A 22,840-nucleotide genomic window follows, 5' to 3' on the forward strand; every position below is an offset into this window, starting at 1 on the left:
TTTCTTTTTTTTTTGTCGTTTCAACACATTTGGTGATTTTTCAGACATTTTAGTAACTTTTCAGGCTCTCATTTGGTGAATTTATTTTTTGACCCGCGGCAACACTGTTATTGGATGATCTAGAAGAATACACCAATAACAGCGAGTGCTCACGGATCTGCTCCACGACAGTTGAGTTGAGTCTGCTGAACGCGACCATAGTCGTCCACTTTTTGGCGGTTTCGCAGTTTCGTGAAGGTATCGTGTGATTTTTAATTCTTGTACACATGTGATGTATTCATCAAAAGATTATAAATGTACAGTTTCGGCATGCGATCACGGAGGAATTCGAGTTTCGTGAATCCAGCATTAGTGGTATCTCTGATACACGGGAAACTCACTGAGTCGAAGCATGGAGCTCGATCAACTGGAGCAGTCCGCAAAACAATTAAATGCGGTGCTTAACAAGTTCCCGATCATCGCAGTCTCGCTGGACGATTTTAGACCAATTGAAGAGAAGGTCTATACGACCAGGAAGTCGCTGATGCCCTTGAACGCCAGGTTATTAATGCTTAAAGCAAAGTACAAACGTATGTCGTTGATGTGTCGGTTTGCACGGTTTTCTTGACTTTGAAATTTCGTTCTGGAATCACTTGCGTTTTACGTTGCAGAGTACGTCGACAGACGCAGCGAAAGCGAGGATGAGTTCAGAAACACACTGCAAAATGTCGTAAGCGACACGCTCCTAAACGTCAAGGCTGTCAAGTTGTTCCTTCATAGCACCACCATTCTCTCAATGTTCAATAATAAGGAAGGCACTGCAGAGGACCAACAGTGAGAAATAAATTTTTGTAAATGTTATTGATTTAAGAGTATGATCAACATAATGTTATACATGCTTTGAGTCATAAAATTCTTTTTTGTAATTGGCCTATCAAATGTTTCAAAATATTTCTAGTGAGATTTTTACCTTTAGATATGAATCGAAATGCTACATGTAAAGAGATACGATAAAATAATTTTGCTTATTTTTAGAAAGCTCAACACCTACATGAGTAAACTCTTCACTCTCAATGACAATATTATGACCACAGAGGAAGCTATCGAGAAGGCGTCTCAAGTACAGCTTGATCTGAAAATCGAATGTCAGAAGGCGATATTCGAACACACAAAGTTTCTCGAAGAACAGGAGCAGATACGAAGCGAAAGATTGCAGAAGACAAATCCTGAGATCGTACGGTGAGTAAAGATCCACGAAATTCGTGTCTTATGAAATATTTCGTATTTAAAATCTTTATTTTCCATTTCAGAACTAAAAACCAACTGGAAAAGTATATACGAAGAATAAACATAATAAAGAAACTCATTAGAAACTTCATTACAGTGTCCAATCACATGCTAAAAAAGAAGCCGATACTGCTGAAGATGTTGGAGAATCACAGAGAATTGATAAACATTGAAACGATTGTAAAAATGTCGCAAAGTAACGAAGAGAATGAATAAAAGAAACCTTAAGGAGGAAGTACGCAGGAACTTTCATTAAGAACTTTTTTCTCAATTTCTTACTGGCTAAGCGCAATAGACACAACACATATTTACAAGAATAAGCTTCCACGCAAGTCCAAATCTTTTTCTTATTTCTTTCCCTCGTTCTTTTGTTTTTTTTTGTTTAGTTCTTCTATTAAAGCGCCTTGCCAGACGGTTTTGTATAATCATTAAACAAAGCATAATCGGTATTGTAATATAAGTTAAAAATTATATGATAGCAATCACAGCTTACGTATATATAGTAAAATCTTCGCTATAGGGGGAGAGAGATATACATATCCATTTCGTTAGAATCGATACAATTGAGAGACTTTCGTTTTTTCGCGTATAATTATAATTCGCGTTATATTATTATATAATAATAATAATCACTGCATGTTAAAATGCAAATGTAAGACAATCGGTTTCTTTTTTCATGGTCCGATGTATATAATATATCATTCAGTCTCGTTATATAATGTCTATTTTTTTTTATGTAAACCACTCTCCTCGCTTCCACAATCACACACCCATATGCACATATATATGGGCGTGTGTAAACACATAATTCTCACTATGATAGTACTAAAACAATTTAATCGCTATATACAAGTTTGCTCGGTTTCAAATATATCAGTTCGAAAGGCGAGTGGAAAGAAAACGAATTCACTTGAAGGGAGCGGCGTTGAATTTCGTTAAAGAACATATTGACGGATCCAGGATACAGATCAATTTTTTACACTGTTCGAAGAAAAATCGCGGAGTAACGCAATTTCACAGACAATGTGCAGAGTATTTCAACAAATCCGCACTTATACAAATATCGTCGTTTCGTTCTCGTTAACTTTCTTGTAAAGAACACATTTGTTCTCAATGACACACTATGTCAATTATGTAATAAAAAGCAAATTATAAGGATGCTCGGTCTAGTTTCGCATAGTATCGTAATAAAAAATTGCATTTTTTTACTACGATGTATTACTATGTAAACAGATCGAAATAAACGCACGCTTTACGCGTTACGTTTAATTTATCTTTCTTCCTTAATTTTTTTCTCCCTGTGTCTGCAGAAATGACAGTTTACGACGCAAATCTAAACGCACAATCGTTTCTCTGTATAATTATAATGCTAATCGCGTCTCGTAAATCTCGCGTTGTAATAAAATATCGAACACGGACACGTGTTCGCACACCCACACGCGTGAGCTGCCGATCTCATAAAAACGGCGATTTCTTATTATCGTAGCAATTAGCGATTTTATTGTTCAACAATTCGTCCATTAAAACAGTACGAACATATAGTAAGTCAAAAAATGTATACACATAAGCCTCACTATGAAGAAACTATAGTGCTGATTAAATTAATCTCAGGAATCTCCCATCAACATCTCTCCACATCGTCGAATCGACGTATTAATGCAATTAAACGATCACAACACACGAGGGGAAACGCACTATCATCCAATCTCTCTTTCTCTCGAAGTTACGCTTTACGCAACAAGATAATTAATTACGCAGCCTCATTTTTTTTTCCACAGATACGCACGACCACATTTATCGCTGTATATGCTGCTCTTCGACCAATGAGCCATGGAATGAAAAACACCGAGGATATATCGATCCTGGCCCCAATCTCTCTACTCGTACCAATTTACAAATATACAAAAAAAAAAGAAAAAGAAAAATATCTCTTGAACGGAGATGGTCTCTCTCTCATTTTGGATTACAACAAGCCTTAATTCCCACGTCTGCAACAATCACTCTTCTCTCCGTGCAAGATACGTATCTAGGGGAACCGGAAAAATGTATAAGTTCTGTGCATGTATGTCGTGTAAATTGCGTGTGTATGCGCGTGTGTGTGTCTACAATATCCGAGGAGACCAGGATTTGCTCACAACCATACTTAACCAGCAGTCAGTCGTGTTATATTAAAAATCGTGACTTTGCGCGCGTGCGCGCTTTGAAAAATCGGCTAGAAAATTACGGGCTAAACGTCCTTACGCAACGTAGTTGCACAGCGGGATTTATTATAATTACGCCAACACGGATTCCCCGGTGACAGGACAGTGATATAAATATCGGAGACTTTCTCTCCCTTTTTTCTCTATGTTGCGCCTACATGGACCTCTCGCGCACGCACGCACGCACGTGCTCTCCTCATCTGATCGAAACTTACAATCGCATGTGCCGCTTGTTATTGGATTTATCGCGCGAACAACTTTTATTCGCAAGGACGATTCGCGTAAGCACACGTGATCCGCGTACGCAACAATTGCGGTCTAGCGTCTTATGTACAAGTACGGGAATACGGTGGATACGACTCGCGCGAAGCCGCACCGGGAGGAAAACATCCCGGACGTAACATCTCTTCTCAATGATTCGTTCTCTTTCCACGTACGCGGATATCATCCAGTGTCAGGCATTCATCGGATCACTCATTCACTTTCTGCGTCCGCTGATATAAATGTAGAACGACTGATTGTTTCGACGGTCGCTCGCCAATTGCGTTTCAAGCTTATAAAAGAAAGGAACGATGCTCTCGCGGTGTGTCGACAGTAGGAAGATACAGTTAATGAGAGGGAGAAAAAGAGAGGGAGAGAGAGAGAAAGATGAAATTCATAGAGTAAGCTTATTATATCTCTATGTTTTTAAGCGTATTACTTTTCAAGATGTTCGACGGAGTGATTCCCTCCCTCTCTTCCGTCTCTCGTTTGCCTTTTATCGTACGAGAGCACGCACGGTGTCGAATACACACTACGGTACAAGTATGCGATAGTTCCGTAAGTACATGGGTTTCTTGTTGTCGGACGCGCTTGCCGAGAAGTACTTAAGGTATTCAACGTGGATACAACGTGGTGTACAGGCGTGTTACATAGTACGTATGCGCATATACATCTTGGGAGCGGTACGAAGTCATCGGCCAGACTAGCGTGTAGGTGTGGACCATTGGACGTAACACATGTTTCTTCACACTCGCCACCTCCGCGCCTCTATTCCTCATTCGATCTCTACCGTTTACCGTGTTCCTGCAAAAAGAAACAGACTTGAGTTTAACTATACTATATTTTGAGCAAACAAGTAATACTAGCGGGAAATATTCTCTCTGAGAAATTCTGAAAACGGAAGGAGTAGGTTGTTAACATTTCGTAGAAACTTCTGCGAATGTTTGTTTAAAAAAAATTTTTGCTTGAATTTTCAATTTCTTCTTAATATGAGACAATAAAGAGTTTGCAAATCTTTTCTGAATTTTTTAAAACTGATGCTAATATATACTTATTTTAAGAAATGTTACAAATCTATGAATAAAGCAAGAAAGTTTTATTCAAAGTCGAATTTAAGTGAGCAATTACGAAATAATCGTTAATAAGTAATCATAATCAATTATTCTTACTTGTTTAATCAATATGACTGATGGGATCCTTGCTCTCTGAGTTCCCCAGGTTTTCGTACATATTTTCTTTGTCTCTTGGTCGCTTAAACGTTTCGTCGCGAGCCATTAGCAGAAAATCGCACGTGTCACTTCGTGTTAATCCCTAGAAATGCCTCGCGACGGTAAGGCTCTCCTCATCATGAAAAATAGTGAATTAAATATGTTTGCAGCAGAGAGAGTTCATTACAAAATGAATTTTTACGTTATTGCATGTACACCGTACTCGATGATTCATCTTTTTCGTTTCGTATTTAGATCAATCTGTCTCGAAAATCACGTATGCTCGGTTCTAGCTTTTATTATTGATTGCGATGACGTAAGTTTTTATATCAAGAACATCGAAATAGAATCAGGCGTGGACACACCGTTGATTCTTTCCTTTCTCTCATTTGTTCGTTAATGTCCTTTTTAATAATCGAAAACGCGCATGGATCAAGAAACAAGAGCTATCCACGAACGTCGCACTCTTTTCGCAGAGGAGATAATTCGTATCGAAAGAAACGCTTTTCTTTTCTGTTTCTTTTATCGTTTTTTTTTCTTTTCCCTTTTTTTTAATCGATACACACTGGTGATGGAACACGAATTTGACTGCAATGTCATATAATTTCGGCTAGTCACATAATTTCCTCGCATTTACGCGTTACTAAATTTTCATTATATACGCTATAGAGTCTACAGACAGAAAAAACCTTACTTCATCGATATGTTATGTAAAATGTAATTGTTTCAACTGTTCATCGCGATAGATCACTTTCTCACATGATAATTTCATTTTGGAAGGCATGAAACCGAATCCTATGATATTGCTTTGGAAAATATAGCACGGAAACTGTGCGAATTTCTGCGCGATTTACATCACCATTATTTAAAAATTACAAGTGTACGCGGGCGGATGGGAAATTATCATAAATAATACGCGAACGATATCATGATCGTATCGAGAAATATTATTCACAAAAAGACATTTCGCGTTTCGAGAAACTCGTAGCAAAACGTTCCTTAATGTATATTAATTACGATTCATATAGTGATGATAGAACTATCGTGCATTCATGATTCCCGTGTAGAAAAAATAGGCAGTGTACACATATCAAAGAAATTATCTCGACAATTAACGTATTGGGAGTTTCGACTTTAGTATGGATTTTTATATGAATACGATTCAGTATCATCTCGATAGCGCTTATTAATAACGCTAATGCTAATGCTGCTCTTTCACATCTACAATATATAACTCAAAATTAAAGTTATATAAAAATTGTTTACTATACGGAAGGCTCGTATGTACTACATATATCCTAATATAAATACTTCAATGCATTAGAATTATTCTGTATCACTTGGACGGTGGATTAAAAGAAAAATCGAAATAAAAAAAGTATCTAATAAAATCAGGAGAGCGCGAACTTTCACTTTATACATAGCACTATATGTTCTCACGATTCATGACGCGCATGATTTATAATTTGTGGACTCGACGAGGGCAAAATGAGAGCACTTATTTACAGATATATTTAACGTCTCTCTCAATCCCATCCCTGCGGGCCAGTATACGTGCAATCGTCGTTTTCTTATTCCTTTTCAGTTTCATGCCTTTCAAGAAGATTATAATCGGATTTCGTGACAATCGAAATCACGATTACAACAAATTCAGGAACACGCTATGCTCGCTTATCCTGCAGGGCTGTGAATACAATGAGATCTGCGGTAAGTTCAATTCGTTATAATTCACAGTTATACATGCGATCGCACGACGAGTCGCCAACGTGTATCCATCGCACAACGCGGCGGTGTATTAAAAAGCGTCCCCGTGTTTCAAGAAGAGAGTCGTAGGCACAAACAAGTTCTCTCAACATCGGTACGTCAATTCCTTCTTACTCCTATGTAATGCGAATGTGATTCAGTTGGTTTCCCGATACTGAAACGTCATGGCCGCCGTCACGGCCGACGACCGTTCTCAGTCAACAGCGACGTGTCAATATATTGATGACATCGATAACAACGTAATTGATAAACGCGGATATGGACAATGGTGATAATGACAATGGAAATGGCGATCATGATCAACGATGATGATAGTGATGATAAAGATGATCAACATAATAATAATATCAATAATAATGAAATAAAATAAAATAAGAATAATCATTATAATAATAGTAATCGTAGTACCTAATAGTAGTAATGGTAGCAGTAGTAAATAGTAATAGTAGTGGGTAGTGGGCAGCAACAAGATGAAATGTAATCATGACAATAGTAGCAATAATCTAATAGCACGAGGTCACTTTTCTTGGCTAAACGAGAGGATTTATTCAGTAAGTAGGTAAGTGGATTCGCTAACGTCTTAACTTCTATCAGTAGCTCAAGGTCACAAAGAATATTCATCAGCCCGTTTGTAAGAACAAGGGAAGGGTGTGAATTAAATGAAACTACAAGATGCATATGAGGCATATCTAAAAAGATGGATACCAGTGGCTAGAAATTGATTGGACTTAGTGACATGAGAATTTAATCATCAAATAATTGAATTTGTCGATCATGGAGACGAGAAAATCAGTCGAATAAACATGCGAAAACATGCCAAAATCTCATTTTATGTTGCACTAAATTTTCATGCTGCTTATCACATTATTATCCACCTTGAAAATATAATTACAATATCCTGAATGTCTTATTAGATTTCTGCGCTTAACTTAAAGATCAAATTAATTAAATTTTCACCGAGAAAAAAGATACATAGTCGCAGAATATATCCTTATTAGCCATTTTCCATCTGTCCAGATGTACTCTATTTAAAAAAATGAGTTGAGAAAAAAGAAATTTCTGGCAGCTCCTGATAAAGCTCAATGAAAGTCCGGCATCAATGTATCAAGTTCTCTGAATAGAGTTTTAAGTAAAGGCGATAATTGACCATACTTTCATCGTAACACATAACCAAGACAATTCTGATCGCACAACGGTACTGAGATTACTACAGAATTTCACTACACCGAGGAGCGAGTGCCTGAATCGTCGTCAGCGAGTCCGCTTATTTATCGAAGAGATCAGCTCGATTGGCCAGAGGAAAAGCAGCTTCATTCTCTCGATCTCGACTCAGTCGCGCAACCGTCCAATTAATAATAATAGTGGCGACGTAATAGAATGGTCGTGTGATGGTGTTGATGACGATGATGATTCAGTTCGACAGTGGCGGCGGCGTCGGTGTTGGCGTCATCGTGACGGTGGTGTGCAGCACCGAGTCCCGTGACGCGGATCGGCTGCCGACGCGCAGCAGAGTGACGGCTTCTCTCTCAGGATCAGCGCCGCCTGCGATACCACCTGCTGTACCTGCGCCTACACGTACTCCCGTTCCCGCGCCGCGCTTGCCAGTCCTTGACGTTGTGGCGACGACTTCCACGGTCTCGTCGGCACTATTACCCGCGCACTGCACCGCCCCCCCGAGACCAACGGTAACGGACAGTCATTTCTGCCTTCCACTTTTCTTCTTCTTGCGCTTGAAGAAGCAACAGCATCTGGAAATGAAGCAAACACTAATAGGACTTAGAGTCGTCTCCTTGGCAGTGTCTTTCGTCGATCAACACATCGAGCATGCAGCAGAGGGAAAATAATTACATTCGACATATGATCGCGCAATACGAGAGAGAAAGAAATTTGTCAACCTCCCAATAAGATACCAGATAAGGTTATCTGATTGTGTGTAAATATATAGTTATTTGTTAATTAATCATGCAGTTGTTAATTTGATTTTATCAAAATTCGTAGAAAAATAATAAGGAAAGGAATGGGAACATCAGAAAAGAGTAGAGAATAAACTAAACAAAAAGAATATAGACATTTAATTATAGTTGCACCACATATAAAGAAATACATCGTTTTGATAGTATAATATAATTGAGAAGACGGGGCGTGCGACTTGCTTAAATCAAATTGTCTAAATTATACATAAATTAATAAAATTGTTTCTCTCTGATTATCTATGCTGTTTGACATCATACATTAACAATTAACAGTCAAGTCTCCTCGTATAAGATATAATAAAAATATTTAAATGTAATATAAAAAACATTTTTTTGTTTTACAATAATGACAAATAAAAAATTATCTCTAAATTGTCAAATCAAATCTTGCCCCTATATCTTATATACATTGTAAACATAGTTTGTGTTGTGAGAATAGCGAAACTTGAATACTACTATAATATTTTTGTTCTAAGATAAAAGTATTATCACAAATACGTTCAACTCATAATTTCATATTTTATTCGTGACACTGATTTTCTTATCATTATCAGTTTAGAAATAAAATTTATATAACAGTCAATCTTTAATAACATTTAACAAATATCGTATTTTCTTCTTATATTGCGAAACAAAAAATCTTGAACTGACCATTTTAATTGGTGTAACAAACCTAGTTCGGGAATGAGGGTAGGATAAGTGCTGGAAATATATGCTTGTAAAGATCGTAACAATAATTTTCCACATCGAGGACAACGTTTCCGTTTTAGTTGAATTACTTTTCTGAAAATAACATACACACACACATGCATAGCTTAGTTCGCTCATTAAATTTAATTCAATTTTTTATATCTTTAATATCCAATTGATATAAGCTACTATTATTTTTATTCTGATTTTAACATTCACTTTAACAGTCGAAAATTATACTAAGACTCTCTCAAGTAAATTTTACTAATAAAATTCCAGAATACTGCACATATCAATGCAATAATGAAATGCAAGAAAACACTCGCGGAAGTACAGAGAAATACAGAAAAGTACAATAAAACAAACTGCTACTAACTTGGTTTCGTCGATCATGTCCACTTCCTGAGGTGCTGTGATTGGTGTATTGGAGTGACCAGCGGTCGGGTCATCGTTAGCCAGTTCTCCATTAGTTGACGATACCACCTGTATACATCGTATAACGTTATTGCAAAGATTGATAAGAAAAAAACATACACGTTTTACATCAAGGGATTTTTACATAACTATATAGCTTTGATTGTTTTTGATACTGGATATGAAAAAAAAGAATACTTTTTGCATTCTAGTTGGATTTAAAGTAATATATACACTGAAAATCAATTTATTCAAAATCTACTTGCAAATTACATAAAGAACCAAGTAGAATCTTACGTGACAAAAGGGGAAGGGAAGTGAAAATTTTATATAAGACAAAACTACTACTGATACATAGATTTAATAAAGCAATATACTCTAAAGAAATAAAAAGAAGCATAAGTAATAACTCTGATCTTCCTCAAAAGTCATACGGTTCGTACGTGATGATGATACTTTTGTTATTGCAAGTGCATGGGAAGACAAGTGATCGTACTAATACCGGATTAGTATCTCATATCCAATCAAAGAAAGAAGGTAAGTCTCGATCACAATCGACACAAAGACAACATGCCGCAACAAGTCAAATTGCACAGACTTCTAACTGACCATAATCCAGTGGTGCTTTGTCTAGAAATAGAGCGAACAGTTTACTCCTGATAAATTGAGACATCCCGTATACGTCGACGTTATGAGAGTGAGAAACGAGAAAGATGACAGTTAGGGAAGAATAATGAATAATTTCGTCCTTAATCGATCTTTCCATACACGCGAGATTTATATAATTTTTAAGTTTTACGCGGAGAAAAAATGTACGAGATTATATTTAATGTAGATTTAAAGTTGCGTCGCTAAAAAAGTAGCGTTTTCACAGCGGGACTGCAAGTGAATCGGCAGAAAATAAACGAGAAGATGCAAAAAAAGTCGAGAAAAAGGGAGAAGCTTCTGGGAAGTCGAGAGAATGACACGAGAGAGGAAGATGCGCAGGTAAACTCACCTGTACAGAACCATGCCTGTCAGCAGGTGTCAATGTACCACCGGCTCCTGATTGCTTCACAGTATCTGGCCACGTGGCTCCCACCCCCTTACCGCCCCCACCTCCCACCCCTCCACCTGCCACATCCTGAAGGAACAAGCATGACAATTTCGCAGTTGCATCGCGTTAAACAATGTCCGCGAATAAACTTGAAGGACAGTAGAAAAAAAGATGTTGAGGAAAGATCCAGAAAGGAAATCTTTTAGGGTATAGCATGGCGGTTTGTGATGATAAACGCGTATTAATAAGATCAATCTCTATATTAGAGAGATGAAAATGCGGTTCGCTCCCTAATGATAAACGAGATGTACATAATTATCTACGCGTTAAATATTTTCATACGTTTTATTCGGATGAACTATGAGGAAAAATGCAACAAATTTCCTGGCTCTAGCTTATCACAAACCGATGAGCTACTTAAGCAACCACGGCGAAATTACTTCTTCATGCATGAGTTTATCGTTATTGCAGGTTTCTGAACGTATCTATAACTGAACGTATTGTCTCGCCATGGTCCATCATCTATATTTAGTCACTTTAATAATACTGCGCGAAAAAAAATGTATTGCCGCTATCAGTCTGTTAATCGACTATTGATCTAAAAGACGCAAGTTCGCAGAGTTCACGCTCCACGATCATTAAACCCCACGCGACCTTGTTTTACGATCAGAAAAACATTAACAACGCACATTATAAAATGTGACCGCGGGTATCTTTCCGACTATACAACACTCATCTCGTTGCTGATAAGATAAAGAATGCATGAAGAAGTCGATTCATCGAGCGTAACCTAAGATTGGCTTACATATCGGCCTTGCAATTCGAAGCGAACCTCATCCATCATGAGGATCACATCCTCTTCAAAATCATCGTACTCCTACAAATTGATGCCATCATATTCGCGTTGAATTACATGCTCGGAGAAACTAGTATACGTGTCATTTTCTGTATTTAATAAATTAACACCGGCGTATTGATACCTTCGAAAAATTTGTTCATTTGATCTACATCTTTATTCTGAGATAAACAAGAATTCTGAATCAAGGTCGTTGTTAAAACTCTGTTTTCGGTTCTTTCGCTACTAAGGCGTGTATCCATGCGGTTAACTCGAATAACAAATGGGCTACACACGTCCATGCTTTTGGCTTAGAGAGAAGAAAAGAAAAGGTAGAGAAAACAGAAGAAAACAAGGAATACCTTGTAAGCGGCGGGATGCCGATCGCGATTTGGTGATACGACGATCTCCTGGCCGGTTTGAAGGGATCCGACGGGCGTGGACTGTAATGAGAGAGAAAACGTTTGCTTGATATACATATATAATGAATGAAAGTTTGTAATGAGCGCCATTATCGCGCGTTTCTACGTATTTTCACAAGGTGTATAGATAACATACTTGGAGCTGGAAAGCGGATGGACAGACAGACAGACAGACAGACAGACATATTGACGAACTGTGCACTTTAATTTACACTTAACAGAAGACCTGTGACATCACAATCACGTTAGATCCCTGTATACGTAAGACCAGTTGGCCGTGGTAACGATTAGTTGGAATTAGATATTCTCATGTAATAGATTGAACACCGTTTAAACAACTTCTGATTGATCCATATTTTTCAGGACTTGCTTAAGATAGAATGAGATGCATGGATATCTCATTCTATCTCATGTTCTATCTGATTCTATCTTAGGCAGATCCTGCAAAATAAAATGGACCAAATTTATGGTGCTCAATCTCTTACTTGAGGATCTCTAGAATATTGTGACAATGCAACGGTACTTTACTACATTTAAGAATTATAGATATGCGATTATTGCAATTTGCGAAGATATCGAAACCCAATTACTCGGCCGTAGTTTTCTAAGATATTGTCACTACTCGTAAGCCACCACCAACCTTGTCGGACTTAGCTTTGCCGATATGCGAAGGGGCTGCCATCCGCAGTGCTCTCAGATTCTCGAAGTCGGATGGCTAGAGATAGTGCATTGAGAGAGAAGGCAGCATGCAAATGTTAAAAATCAAATGTGAAACTGCTTCGGTATTGCGTAGCTCTATGTTGCGGGTCTGTTACAATAGGCGGGTGATTTACTTACCCAATTGTCTTACCCCGACAAGTTATTATTTAGAAAATTATAACTGACAAAAAAATTTCAATTTAGAAAATAGAAGTCACTTGGAAGCAGGGGAATCTTTTACCGAAAACCAAAGAAACAATCGAAAAGAATCGATCTTTGCATCATCGAATCATATGTAAATATTATTCCTATCATCTCTTTACGGTATTTACATTTCAAAGATCAGAATAACATTTTGATAAAAAATACTTTGTAAAAAATTTCTATTTATGTAAGAGATATAAAATCATAAATAAATGCAGTTGATAAAATCCTTTTTTCGTTATTGAACAGAAAAATATATATTTATAGATTACGTCAATGCAAGATCACGCTTCAGTTGTCGATTCATTTTCTCTTGTTAGCGACGGTTATCACCGATATTTTTCAATATAACAAACAAGTTAACATGCAAATATATGTCACTGTTTTCATGAATTATTGGATAAAAAATAATGTGTCGAACGTGACATTCAACAAAGCTTTTGTAAAAACTTTTTGCAACAACGTGAATAAACATGGACAAAAATCGTCACAATCATACAATACATACCATCGTCTTGCCGGTCCAGTCAAATTCGCCGTCATTGACGAAGCCACGTCTCTCATACAGATCGTGGAAGAGCTTCCTCAAGTACTCGTAATCCGGCGTCTCGAAGAAATCCAGCCTACGTACGTAGCGTAGATACGTGGCCATCTCCTCGGGATGGCCGTCACAGAGCACCTCGATCGGCGTCGCTCGTTTCGTATCGCCAATCTTTTGATAGCGCTCCTTCAACGTGTCGGCCTTCAGCCCTTGCCACGGCAGGCTGCCACGCAAGAAGTACATGAACATATGGCCCAATGCCTCCAAGTCGTCTCTTCTGCTCTGTTCTGTTTATGGTAAAATATGCCTTTCGTATATACTTCATACAGCTTTCAACATTATTTATACAATAGAAAATTTCATTACTCACAACACATATTAGAAGAATTCTAGAAAAAATTCTAGCAAGCGCGTTATAAAAGTGATATATTCACAATGGCTTGATCTTCAGCAGGTACTGTAAAGTTCTGTTAAACCTTTGACCTTATATCGTGGTTATTTATGTAATTCAATTCTACATTTGAAAGATTATTAAAATTTAAATAATTTTAATTTATGTTACTTGAAGTCTGAAAGAGAGAGACCCCTCACAGTACTTGCTGAAGATTAAAGCACTCGCCGCGCTTTCTCCCAGCTAGGAGATGGCTTAGCACGTGGTGGTTTATGCAGCGCAACGGGCACACATACATTCACTCATATACGCATACATACGATAAAACAAAAGTAAACGCCCGTTACCTTTGCCAAGATGCGTGTTAATGCTCATGTAACGCGCCGTGCCGGTGAGACTCTTGTGTTCCCGATACGGTATATGCTTGTTCGTCTCCAGGTCTATATACTCTTTGGCTAGTCCAAAATCGATTATGTGAATAATTTTTTCCCGCTTGGTAGTGGATCGTCCTATCAGAAAATTTTCCGGCTTGATGTCGCGGTATATCAAATGCCGACTATGAACATATTCTATCCTATGGAGCTGTTAAAAAAAACAGACACATTTTTTATATTTTATTCTACCAAACAAAATGATAGATTTTTATTCTCGCGAAACAACAATTTTTTTTTTTCTATTTAATTGAAATAGTACAGTTTCAAACAAGTCGCTCTGGTGATAAAAAGAAAACGGTCTGAGGAGAAATAGCGAATGGCAAACGTTGATGTTTGTGGGGTTTGCCAGATGTCAAATAGTCTGGTGTTTGAAATCGACCTCCAAAGTGCGGTTGTTTGAGAGTTAGTTCTGCGGAAAATGTTACGGTAATGCGACTTACGAGCTGTGTGGCAATGTTGAGAACGGTCTTGAGGGTAAACCTCCTCCCGCAGAGGTCAAAGAGGTCCTCGAGGCTTGGACCAAGGAGCTCCATCACCAGGGCGTTATACTTCCCGCACGGGCCGAAGTAGTACACCTCCGGTATACCCTCTATATGTGTGTTATGAACTATACCGATCGACAAAAGCAGATCACACCCCAGATCACCCCCAATGTATGCGCGAAATTATAATGGAACGCATAAAACGAAATAAGAGCAGTATTACGACTGTAGAATAGGCAGATATAATTCTATGAACGATATTTTCAGTAGTAAAAATTTTGTTAACAATGTTGGAAATTTTCTGATTAATTTCTCATTTAACGTGAGAACGCAACGCAAAACGAGAAAGAAAAAGTATACGGAACAAAGCTTGTACAAAAAAATTTTACATATACTGAACTGTGATATTTCGCGAATATTTTTCATATAACTTTGCAGAATAAGTACAACTCCCAATGGAATATAACTTAATGTTTTAAGCTTCGATATTATATGATAAGTCCTTAAATAAATAATTAAATATTTTTCCCAATGGGAATAATTATAAAGATAATAACTAAAATAGTACAAAAATGACGCGCGAGAAACGCATGGCTGTTGCTCAATATTCACTAAATTATGAAGCCGCGACAAATAATGACTCAACGTTTCTAAAAAAGTCGACTCGAAATTGGCTAAAAAATTAGCCGTTATAAGATAATGCAAAACAGCTCGTATCTATATATGTATATATATGGAAAACGCAATATGTTTCTTCGAGTATGACACATGAAGTACATTTCCGATACAATCTCAATTTGTGACGTTAATTTATGTCGAGCTAGTCAAGCGTATAGAAATTACACGTGCGATTGTTTCACATGAGATTTAGCTAACTCAGAATTTTCGTATGAAAATTGAAGTAAATTACATATCTCGCATGTCGTATTGCGTCAAATTATGCAAAGGTTCGAGCTGCTGCTGGACTATTTTCTCGCAGCGTCATCGACGAAAGACTAACGGCACTAAGTACCGAGAACGTTTATTTGAGAGTTATTGATTTATCTTATAGGCGTCATAGAATTAATAAACTACCTTCTACTTCTCCGCCACTCTCTATAAACGTCTTTTTTATATTTTAACGCGAATATTTCATATTTTCTTCCTCTTAAAATTTTTTTGGTTCAATACATTCTCTAATTTCGCTTTACTTGTGTCTGTAAATTTATGTCTTCAATCTTACTACGCGAAGTCTTGAATGTAACAACGTAAAAATGATACTCACCATGTGTACCTAATAATTTGTAAAACCTATATTCTAAATGTAGCTGTGGCGCCTTTGACTTCATTGGTTCCTGCGACAACAAGCGTAACAAGTGAGGTCGACAGCGGAAGTCGCCGAGTTTTTTTACGTATCGCAATTACTTATATAAAACGCTCGGTTCTTACTCACCATTTTAATTGCTACGTGCTCATTATTGTACAGGTTCTTCCCTGTAAAGAAAAAGAAAGGTCGACATGAGTATTATAAATGGAATGATAAGGTATAGGGGAAAAGGGCACAGCGATAAATTATAACGGAGAATTCTGGGGGCGAGTGATGTCGCGTTATTGCAGCAGGGCGCAATTTTCCCTTTTAAACTAAATGATTCGATTCACGTTACAATGGCGCATTAGTACCAATGTACCAATGCTACGTGATGTTTCATATAGATATTACAGGCCGATGACAATATGATTGCACGATAATTAAATGCCGTGCGATAACTCCGGCTGCTGCTGATTGCAGTCAACGTGAGAAAATTAGATCGTCGAGATCGGCTGCGGTACACGCGGTCACTATGGAATTATGGTCGTCGGCTATGAAATGCTCTCGCGTAAACTTATCGCGGGGATGTTCCATTTAACACAATCGCGTGCATAGTAATTAATCCGATAATTTGTACTGTTTCAAAACGTATATAGCGAAACTGCGACGCAATGTCAGGTAAATTTGTAATGTAATTTAAGTGATGACTACAAATTAATTTTTGGCATATAAAGAAATTTAGTATTGTCTGATCAACCCCATGAAACGTATCGATAAACAAAAGTTAAAACAATTCAGTCTCATTTCCCTCGAGAATACAAAGAAAAATTATGTTGCGCGTCGAATTATAAAACTAATATTTTACTGTCTGGATATAAACGATATTGGCTGTTTTACGTCAAGTTAATCACCTGTCAAATTAAAATACTTCCATCGTAAATCTAAGGAGCAATTTAAATGTAAGAATATAAGAATAGAAGCTATAATATAATTATATACGCGTGATATATGATTTTATAAAAAAAATCAATAGATAAACATACGGAACATTTCTACTTTCTACATTATAGAGAGAAAATGTTTGAAAATAATATCTAGCAAGTTAATATTAAATTTAGTGTTACAAACATGTGCTACGTGTAGAGGCATATATATCACGATTTGCACGTGACTTATGAAGAAATAACGGAGTAGTCAGTTTTGCTGGACACCACAGAAGCCGGCTAAAGTACAAAATTCAATTTCGTGGCGATTTCATTTTTTCTGCAAAGGCTTCGCCACGAATCTAATAAATGTAACGTGTATACACTAAGTAGCGTGTTTTCTTATTTTACTAATAAGCTAAAGAATGCAAATGTCGAACAAATATAACATGTCACAGAGTTGCACGACTTGTACAATACCATTCCAAGAGAATAGCGTAATAAAAACAAAGGCAAAAGAGTAGATAGCAAAAACAGTAAGGAGTGTAGAATAAAGATAAGGAAAATGTGTGGAAAAACAACACGTCGCGAGTCCTATCATTTAATCCTTCGAATCCTTTCTGCTTCAGGATTTACCGAAAAGAATCGAGAATTCTATCTCTTAAAATTACCAGCACGGCAACTATGTTTCCTTTTTTTTTTTTTTTAAACGGGCAAATATATGGAGCGTTTCTCATTCGTATTCGCGAGCAATCTCTTATGCGGATAACGCTCGGTAGTCATAAACCGACGACGAGGATAATATCACGCGTCGTTGACGCTACTTGACGTCCACGTAAGAAAAATGAAGCACTCAGAGGCCTCGAACGAAAGCACATTCCTGCGGCCACTTGCGCACCTACCTGCGGAGATATAAAGGATGCGGGCCGGAACGCACGAACGAAACTCTTCGCCAGAAGCGAAGGTCAATGACTCGCTCGCTCGCTCGCTCGTATACGCTCGCGCGCGCATTCTGCGATTAGCGGCTCGATACTTTCGCGGTAATTAGTACGACGGCCGCACTTCTTTGGCTACCTTATTACGCCTATCTTACTCGGTTTGCTCTGTCGTCGATGCGCGCGATTATTTCGGATAAACGTGGCCACGCCCTTGTATATAGGGCCAGCTGTCGTACCGCCGCCTCCAACCGACCCTGCGACCGCGGAGGACCCGTCACTTTCTCGATAGAAAGCACCGATGACATCGTTGAATACAGATATCGCTATCCTGCTAGAAATCAAAGAAGCAATGCCAACCCAATCCCTTGTTAAATAACATTTTGTTATTTTTAACTTCCGTGTGTGTTAAAATATAAATCAATCCACTGTTATGGGTAGTTTCAGCGTAAACAATGTTTATATTAATACATATATGTTTAATAAATGATAATCCAAATTTTTTTGAGTCAAATTTAATACACTTTCTCAAGTTAAATTGTTTAACTTCATTGTTTTAGTTTAATTAGCGACTTTTATTGAGAAGGAGCAGTGGCGATCTATAGAAATGGTTTAAAATAAGTCAAGTTGAATATAATTTAACATTATAAATTTAACAGTAAAAGATGTTAATAGGTCTGTTCTTTTTAGCTAAATTTCATATAGCTTGGTTTATATTCCCTTTTTTCACGTTGGAAAAAAAGAAAAGAGAGGAAGAGAGAGAGAGAGAGAGAGAGAGAGAGAGAGAGAGAGAGAGAGGTGAACAGTGCAAGAAATTCCGCTAAAAAAAATAAACCTAATATCGCGTGGCCATTACAATCACGCGATCTGTTCAATCTTTTCCTTTATGAAGTCACATACTTTCTATTTTTTTAATATTAATTATAATAATAATTCTTGGTAGAAATTAGAATCGATGTGTTTAATGACTGCAAAAATGTCTGATTGCATTAATTGGAATTCTGGTTGGATAGATGGACAAATAGAATTTTCTGATTAAATCTATTACGATTCTAGTTGAGACAACCAGAATTCTGATTGTTATCAGAATCTTCTGGTTCGTCTATTTTCAACCAGAGATCTTTTTCAGTGTAGCAATAACGATGACGATGTAAAATAAATTCTAATTAATAGTTAACATCGCTGCAGTTATATTAGTTTCACGTGCCCTTATCGCGATGATCTTTCTCAAGCCTGTTCATGTTGGTTTTGTAAAAGTCTCGGTGGTTTCCTTATCCATATTATTATATGAAATGAATTTCGCTATGTTACAATGTTATAAATTACAAGAATACAGATATTGTAAGGAAATCGATAATGTTACTTATATAATTACTCGAAAGTTGCACTCTGAGAAATATTTTCAATAGATACATTTTTTATTCTAAATCAATAATTGAATCAATAATTTTCTTAAGTAAATAATTGTACATGTGAGACATAACGGTGCACGCCAGTAATAAGTAGCGATATTAATAATGACGTAAAACAAGTCGTGATCGATGGCGTGAAATAAAGTGCTGTATACATATATGAAATAATGGTTGCATTTTTGCACGACACGTCTGAGGCGACGCGCGTTAAGGGAACGATCGATTGAACCTGGCCGTAAAGAGCCGCCGAGAGGATCCTTTCATCGAGCAGCCACTCTTCATGGATATAACCAGTCTTACCGGTGCGAACGGGTGCCGCACGTTGAGCGCACAGGCAAAAATTGCGACGACGGAGAGCGTGGAAAACTATCGACCTGACACCGAGTGTGAGTCCGTACGGCGCCGCGGCGGAGACCCTTCAAGCGAAAGAAAGACATCGAGATAGGAAAGGGTCGTCATATCCTGTCCGAACAAGTACTGAAGAAAGCCAGGGTTTCTCTAAGATCTTAATAAGTTTATTTCGGTAATCAAGATAAGCAGGAGAGTACGTAGGCCGAGCGTCTTAAAACGCGTCTATGAAATCGATAGAAATTAACGGAAGTATTTTCGAGAAATTTGAACCGCTTTAACTTTTAAAGCCTTTAATTCTTTATAATCGAATTTTGAAGAAAAATAGTGAACGGAAAATAATGATTAAATCATTGAGACTTAAAAAATATGGATCTATGGACAAGTAACTTCTAATAATATGGATATGCAACTTCAAATGGCGTTACAGACGGTTAAATTTTTAAATGCCAAACATATATTATACACACACGAAAAGCGTATATTTAGGAATATCTATGCTTCTGATATCGACAGCTTAATGTCTTTTTTTTAACATTGCCCATTTGTGCAGTTTCGGTATACAGCAATAGAGCACTTTATTTCACGCTATTGATCACGACTCGTTTTACGTCACTATTAATATCGCTATTTATTACTTACGTATAGGTTATACATATTATTGGTTCAATATTTGAATAAAAATTTCATACGCCCTCGCTCTTCCACATTTTGTATGTTTTTCGGAAGATCCTCTCTAGAGCTATAAGATAAACTCTCCATTAACGTCACCGCGACAAGTATTAACAGGAAATCCGACCCTGATTCCATCCCTTTCCGTTGTCTTCTTTTCGCCCATAGTTCCCTCATCCACCTTCTCTCCCTTTCTCGCTTAATCTGCGATTAACGCGCGAACACACGGAGACAATGAGAAAGACAAAGAGGATGTTGGAGCCGGACAGGCATGAGAAGGGTGCGTTGCCACAGTGTGCAAAATGTACACACGTACATGCATCCCCCTTGCACGGCTTCGCGAGGGTATATCCCTACTGCGACGTATGCACAGAGACTGCGCGCGTGGGAGGATTAACCCTTTCGCTACTCTGCATCTACCGGAAAAGCGTCCGAGAGAAAGTGCGTGACGCCTCAGGGCATCTCATGTATACACTGCCTGGCTAGAATTGCAAAACAGAATAGCGAAAGTAGCAAGAAAAAAAAAACTGAAGAAGAGATCTACAATACCTCTGCAATTTCTCTGAATAAAAAATATATCAATGCCATTGGTATTTTTTTTCTTTTGTAAAACTTGATACAAAGATTGCTTTAATCGTCGCAACGCCATCAAGCTCGTTGAAAATTATTTGTCATATTATAGGTGTTTTAGTTCTTATATTATGTTTTATGATCGACGTGTTTACGACAATTTATCAGGCAATGTAGACTGACGGTAAAGATCAGTTTAGACTAAAGTTATAACGGAGACTTATTTTGACAATCTTGTGCCAAAGCTTCAAAGTTAATCACCTTGAAGTAAGAGATGGTACACAGGCGAGATTAGATCACATGCGTAAGTACTTACGCATCAATGTATTTCATTTGGATGCTTGGCACGAAGCCATCAAAATGAATTTTCGTCCGAATTCGCCGTATTCGTCATAGCTTTGAATACACTATAGATAAAAACTTTAATTTTTCTTAAGAAAAATGTTGGATAAAAAACAGAAGTAAGACTTTAAGAAAATTAAAAATTTAAAAATCGCTCCATAATATTTTTGTAGAATAAATTTTATTCATTTTATTAAAACGCATGTAATTACAATTAGTAAATACATTAAATGCATTTTATTAAAATTAATAAAATGCATTTAATGTAGAAAAATATTATGGAACGTTTTTTAAATATTTAATTTTTTTAAAGTCTATTTCTATTTTTTTACCCAAAATGATTCCTTTTAATTAAAATTTTTTAAGTATTCACAGAAAATAATTTCTATAAATATTTTATAAGATTTAAAAAGATTTAATTGACATAATAAAATATATTTAAATTATTTTGCAACCGTACATGTACCTACGTTATATACCTTCGTTTCATTTCGTCGTTCGTCGTTTCAGAGGCGTTTATTCTATTATTACGATGCTCCGGCTAATGACTCCAGTTACAGTAATATCTGCAGTCGCAAATTTCGGGAAGGATCGATATCGTGCGACGATCAAGAGGGCAAAATTGCGGTCGTCGCTGAAGGAGCGAATAGACGACGGGAAATTGCAACGACGTATAACTATAAATAACTAAAATATTTCCATTCATTATTTTTGGATGGAAATATTAATTTTTTAAGAAGCGCCAAAAATATGAATTTTCGCAAAAATTCATAATCTAGCTCTGACAATTTAATTTAATTTTTTTACCTTTTTCCTTGTCAATTAACGCTTATTTTCTCAGCTATAAATAACGTACTTTTAAATATATTGTCTCTTAATATTTCGTTTACAAAAATATTACCGTAATATGTCAATTACAATCGACTTAATTAAGGAACAATTAAAAAGAATCCGTCATCTATCTCCATCATCGAGTGATTTCGCAAGTCGTGCATTTTATTTACAGAGACTGATAACGTGGCTTCTGCTAATCAAAATTGAATCAAATCGGTTCATTAAGTCGATACAACATGGCGCATCGTTATCGAAGTATTGAAATTGAAATGCCATCATCATTGATTTGCAATAATAACAATAACGACGATGTAAATAATCATATGTTTATTTATAAACGAGAACCAACGTTATGTTCATTATCGGTTCCTCGCATTTTATTTGCATACAACTTAATCATTAATTGTGTCTAAATCTGTACAATTCGGAAAATGCCTCGTTGAGAAAGCAAGTATGAAAGGTTCTTTACTTTTGTTGTTGAAGAGAACTTAGTTCTGGTAACAAAACTTTTGCCGCTAAAGGATCCAAGTTAAACTTTCGACGGTATAAATAGACAAGTGCCTTACAATTGTACCTGCAATATACACTGTTAAATTCAGAATATCAAATTATATCCAACTAAAGCTATTTTTTATCATTTCAATAAATCGCCACTACTTATGTTGTTAACTAAAACAATGAAATTAAATGAAAAT

The 22,840-nt window shown here is 36.9% G+C and overlaps 2 protein-coding genes across 13 annotated transcripts in view; one reads left to right on the top strand and one right to left on the bottom strand.

The window, feature by feature from the left end:
* The first annotated feature begins 180 nt into the window (after window positions 1-180).
* Window positions 181-4,530, top strand: LOC108759728 (uncharacterized). Its single transcript, XM_018505309.1, has 5 exons — window positions 181-237; window positions 303-569; window positions 651-813; window positions 1,015-1,218; window positions 1,290-4,530. The coding sequence occupies exons 2-5, from the start codon at window positions 392-394 to the stop codon at window positions 1,480-1,482; spliced, it is 738 nt and encodes a 245-aa protein (XP_018360811.1). The 5' UTR covers window positions 181-237; window positions 303-391; the 3' UTR covers window positions 1,483-4,530.
* Window positions 4,531-7,123: 2,593 nt separating this feature from the next.
* gish (casein kinase I gish) overlaps window positions 7,124-22,840 on the bottom strand; it is a 33,802-nt gene continuing 18,085 nt past the window's right edge. The window contains exons 2-11 of one of the 12 annotated variants that reach the window (XM_018505297.1): window positions 16,254-16,294; window positions 16,086-16,155; window positions 14,780-14,928; window positions 14,253-14,487; window positions 13,482-13,801; window positions 12,711-12,785; window positions 12,011-12,091; window positions 9,740-9,846; window positions 9,347-9,456; window positions 7,124-8,448 (exon numbers count right to left, since the gene is read on the bottom strand). In XM_018505297.1, the coding sequence (XP_018360799.1) occupies window positions 8,270-8,448; window positions 9,347-9,456; window positions 9,740-9,846; window positions 12,011-12,091; window positions 12,711-12,785; window positions 13,482-13,801; window positions 14,253-14,487; window positions 14,780-14,928; window positions 16,086-16,155; window positions 16,254-16,294 (1,367 nt within the window). In that variant the 3' untranslated portion in view covers window positions 7,124-8,269. Of the gene's footprint in view, window positions 8,467-9,346; window positions 9,457-9,739; window positions 9,847-10,774; window positions 10,901-12,010; window positions 12,092-12,206; window positions 12,324-12,710; window positions 12,879-13,481; window positions 13,802-14,252; window positions 14,488-14,779; window positions 14,947-16,085; window positions 16,156-16,253; window positions 16,295-22,840 lie in introns of those variants that run through there. The other 11 variants (XM_018505296.1, XM_018505299.1, XM_018505298.1 and 8 more) reach the window with 11 other exon arrangements.

Source organism: Trachymyrmex cornetzi, unplaced genomic scaffold, assembly GCF_001594075.2.
Source record: "Trachymyrmex cornetzi isolate Tcor2-1 unplaced genomic scaffold, Tcor1.1 scaffold204, whole genome shotgun sequence".
Taxonomy (NCBI): domain Eukaryota; kingdom Metazoa; phylum Arthropoda; class Insecta; order Hymenoptera; family Formicidae; genus Trachymyrmex; species Trachymyrmex cornetzi.